Raw genomic sequence first — 4,335 nt, 5'->3', positions numbered from 1 at the left:
TATTGGAGGTAAGAATCTTAAGGACTTTTCGTGCCCAGGCTGGCTTTGAACCAGGATCCTCAGATCTCAGCCTCCTGAGTAGCTAGGATGACAGGCGTGATCCGCCGGCACCCAGCATCTGTGAGGGTCTTATCTCCAATAAACTACCAAAAAGCCAGATGTGGAGCTGTGGCTCAAGTGCTAGAGCCTGAGCCTTGAATGAATAAATCTCCAGGGACAGCGCCCGGGCCCTGAGTTCGAGCGCCAGGCGCGGTGGGAGGGCTGCCGTGGAGGCTGGGGGTAGAGGAGGCCAGGGGCTCCCCTCACCTCGGCCTCCGCCATCCCTTCCCCGCAGCGATCACCTCCGTCATATTCGGGGAGCGGCTGGGCATGCTGGAGGAGATGGTCGACCCGGACAACCAGAGGTTCATCGACGCCATTGAACACATGTTCCACAGCAGCGTGCCCATGCTGCACCTGCCGCCCGGCCTCTTCCGCGTCCTCCGCACCAAGATCTGGAAGGATCACAAGGATGCCTGGGACACGATCTTCAACAAAGGTGGGGGCTCGGGCTGCCCCCCTCCCTGGACACACAGGGAGGCTGGGGGAGGGGCTGGCCGGGGCCTGGAGGAATCTGAGGTCACTTGGGTCCCTCCTGCCCACGTGACCACGGGCACCCCTGTCCCCCCCCCAAGATGCCATCAAGCCTGAAAAGATGGGGTGGGCAGCCAGGCGCCCTTGGCCTCACGCCTGTCATCCTGGCTACTCAGGAGGCTGAGATCTGAGGATTGAGGCTCAAAGCCAGCCCAGGTAGGAAAGTCCATGAGAGTCTTTATCTTCAATGAGCCATGAGAAAACCGCAAGTGGCGCTGTGGCTCAGAGTAGGAGAGCACTCATGTTGAGCTGAAGAGCTCAGGGACAGCGCCTAGGCCCTGAGTTCAAGCCCCACAATGGGCAAAACATAAAGGAGGAGGGAACTCTCCTAGAAAGGTCAAAGGACTGGCTCAGGTGGTAGAGCGCCTGCAAGGGGGAACGCAAGGAAGAGAATTAAAGGATAGCTAGGAAGGCTCAGCACAAAGTAGCAGCTCAGTGAACAGGCCGCCCCGCCCCGGCCCTCCCCGCTCCTCCGGCAGCCAGCAACTACACTCAGAACTTCTACCTGGACCTGAGACGGAGAAGGAAGGTGGACAGGTACCCAGGCGTGCTCTACAGCCTCCTGGAGCAGAACAAGCTCCCGCAGGAGAACATCGAGGCCAACGTCACGGAGATGCTGGCGGGGGGCGTGGACACGGTGAGTCAGGCCCGGCAGCCACCGGGGCCTCCGGAGCCCAGGCGCCTCCCCTCCAGCCGTGGGCCCTGAATCTCCACCACATCCCCCCAGCTGCCTCCCTCTCCTGGCTCCAATCTCCCTGAAGAGTGAGGCCCGAGGGTCTGAGGCTCCTCAGCCATCTTATTTCCTGTGTTGGGACCCAGAGTGGACAGGGAGGTGCAGGCTCTGTGTGTGTGTGTGTGTGTGTGTGTGTGTGTCCCTGTACTGAGACTTGAACTCAGGACCTGGATACTGTCCCTGCGCTCAGGCTCTGTGTGTGTGTGTGTGTCTGTACTGAGACTTGAACTCAGGACCTGGATACTGTCCCTGAGGTTTTTCACTGAAGGCTGGCACGCTACCACTTGAGCCACATCTTCATTTCCAGCTTTTTGCTGGTTCCCTGGAGTGAAGAGTCTCATGGGCTTTCCTGCCCCGGCTGGCTCTGAACTGGGATCCTCAGATCTCAGCGTCTGGAGGCATGTATACTAGGTGTGCATGGGAGTTCACAAGGAGGGCCTAGGGGCTCTCCAGAACATTCCAGCCTTTGGAAGTTTTTTTTTTTTTTTGTCAGTCATGGGACTTGAACTTTGGGCCAACAGCTCTTCAGCTCAAGGCGAGCGCTCTACCGCTTGAGCCACAGCACCACTTCCTTTTTTCTAGTGGTTTATTGGAGATAAGGGTCTCATGGACTTTGCTGTCTGGGCTGGCTTTGTACCGGGATCCTCAGATCTCAACCTCCTGAGTAGCTAGGATGACAGCTGTGAGCCACCATGCCCGGCCTGGGAAGATTTTTCTTTTTCTTTTTGCACAGTTGCTCTTGCGCTGTAGGCTTTGCCTTTGCAGATGGTGGGAAGAAATGAAAACGTGAGCCGGGGGCCGTGGCTCCCGCCTGCCATCCCAGCTCCTCGGGAGGCTGAGATCGGAGGATCTGAATTTGAAGCCAGCCTGGGCAGGGAAAGCTGTGAGACTCTGATCTCCAGCAGAACCAGCAGAAAGCCCCGAGTTCAAGCCCCAGGCTGGGCGTGTGTGTACACACACACACACACATGCATGCACACACACCCCATGTGTCCTGGCAGACCTCCATAACGCTGCAGTGGCACCTGTACGAGATGGGGCGGCACCCGAAGGTGCAGGAGCAGCTGCGGAGAGAGGTGCTGGCCGCGCGGCGCCAGGCCGGGGGCAGCATGGCCGCCATGCTCCACCGGGTCCCGCTCCTCAAAGCCAGCATCAAGGAGACGCTGAGGTGAGCCAGGGGCCCCTCAGCCCCGGCCCTGGGCCTGGAAGGGATTTCCAAGCCCCAAGTTCAGCACCAGCGCCAGCACAGAGTCTGGAAGGGGGAGGGAGACACAGTCCTGCCTCTGTTTACCCCAGGGGTCCTCCCCGGGTACGGAGGGCAGGCAGGAGCAGTCTTTGTCCAGGCTCTGTGTGTGTGTGGGGGGGGGGTCTGTCAGTGTCTGGGGTCCTCTTCCTGCAGGCTGCACCCCATCTCTGTGACGGTGCAGAGATACCCGGAGAACGACTTAGTGCTCCAGAACTACAAGATCCCTGCCAAGGTCAGGGTGCTGGGAACTGGGGCGCTGCCTGGCAGGGTGGCGGGTGTGATTGGGGACAGATGGGGTGAGGGGGTGGTGGGTGACCCCGAACGTCATGGAAATCCAAGGAAGGGTGGTACAGGCGGGGTGGGGAGGGAAGTCCTTCCTGTGATCTGCCCAGCTGCCTTGGGCCTTCCCCAAGGGCTGTGAAGGACAGGGCCTTGTGCAAGGTCACAGGGCCCCCTTCAAGGTCACGCAGTGGCCAGCGTGTCCTCCTCTGGGTCTCAGGGGTGCTGTCAGGGGAGGCCGGCCCCCTGTGACCTGTGACTTCTGACCCCCTGGGTCCCCAGACGCTGGTGCAGGTGGCCAACTACGCCATGGGCCGGGATCCCAGCGTCTTCCCCAACCCCAGCAACTTCCAGCCCGCGCGCTGGCTGGAGAAAGACAAGGCGGCCACGCACTTCCGGTTCCTCAGCTTCGGCTGGGGCGTGCGCCAGTGCCTGGGCCGCAGGATCGCAGAGCTGGAGATGACCGTGCTGCTCATGCACGTGAGTGTGCGCCAGGCCTGCGCTCTCCCTCCTCCTCCTGCTCCTCCTCCTCCTGCTCCTCCTCCTCCTCCAGCTCCTCCCCTCCTCCTCCTGCTCCTCCTCCTCCTGCTGCTCCTGCTCCTCCTGCTGCTCCTGCTCCTCCTCCTCCTGCTCTTCCTCCTCCTCCAGCTCCTCCCCTCCTCCTCCTGCTCCTCCTCTTCCTGCCCCTCCTCCTCCTCCTCCTCCGCCCCATGAGTACAGGGCCAAGGACATGTTATTTTGATCGTCTGGGCTGGTCATGGAGCTTGGACTGCGGGCCTGGGCAAAGTCCCTGAGCTCTTTCACTCCAGGCCAGCGCTCCACTACTTGAGCCACAGCTCCACGTGTTTTCTGTGGCTCACTGCACATAAGAGTCTCACAGAGTTTCCTGCCCGGCTGGCTTTGAAGTGTATCCTCAGATCTTTGCCTCCTGAATAGCTTGGGATTCCAGGCATGAGTTACTGGTGTTTTCTGCGTGTGTGTGTGTGTGTTGTGTGTGTGTGTCTGCGTGTGTGTGTGCGTGCATGCATGTGTGTGTGGGGGGCTGTCCACCCCCCTCTGTGGGGACGGGCAGGGTTGAGGGATGTGGGGGTCCAGGCTTAGGTTCAGCCAACCCAGCGGCCAGCAGCAATCCTCTGGGACCAGGGTGGGGGGCTGGTTTTGGGGTGGTGACCCCTCTTTGGAGCTGGCCCCTGCCTGTGGCTGAGTGGGTGACTGGCTCCCAGGAGAGACACCCCTTCCCACCCCAGCCCACGCTGTCCCCCTCCGCCCCGCCCCTCGCCCCCAGGTGCTGGAGAACTTCCGCATCGAACTGCAGCAGCTCAGCGAGGTGGGGACCAAATTCAGCCTCATCCTGGTGCCGGACAAGCCCATCCTCCTCACCCTCCTGCCCCTCGCCCCAGCCCCGGCCCCGCCAGCACTGCCGATCGCCCATGGGGACCCCTGA

General features: G+C 61.1%; 1 protein-coding gene across 1 annotated transcript in view; it reads left to right on the top strand.

The window, feature by feature from the left end:
- LOC105982351 (cholesterol side-chain cleavage enzyme, mitochondrial) overlaps positions 1-4,335 on the top strand; it is a 9,474-nt gene extending 5,139 nt beyond the window's left edge. Inside the window, exons 6-9 of the mRNA XM_013011924.1 lie at positions 2,368-2,534; positions 2,766-2,844; positions 3,174-3,371; positions 4,177-4,335. Of these exons, the coding sequence (XP_012867378.1) occupies positions 2,368-2,534; positions 2,766-2,844; positions 3,174-3,371; positions 4,177-4,335 (603 nt within the window). The remainder of the gene's footprint in view (positions 1-2,367; positions 2,535-2,765; positions 2,845-3,173; positions 3,372-4,176) is intronic.

This window comes from Dipodomys ordii, unplaced genomic scaffold (genome assembly GCF_000151885.1).
Source record: "Dipodomys ordii isolate 6190 unplaced genomic scaffold, Dord_2.0 Scaffold15, whole genome shotgun sequence".
Lineage (NCBI taxonomy): Eukaryota > Metazoa > Chordata > Mammalia > Rodentia > Heteromyidae > Dipodomys > Dipodomys ordii.
The sequence above is the reverse complement of the archived record's forward strand: the minus strand, read 5'-3'. Positions and strand labels throughout refer to the sequence as shown.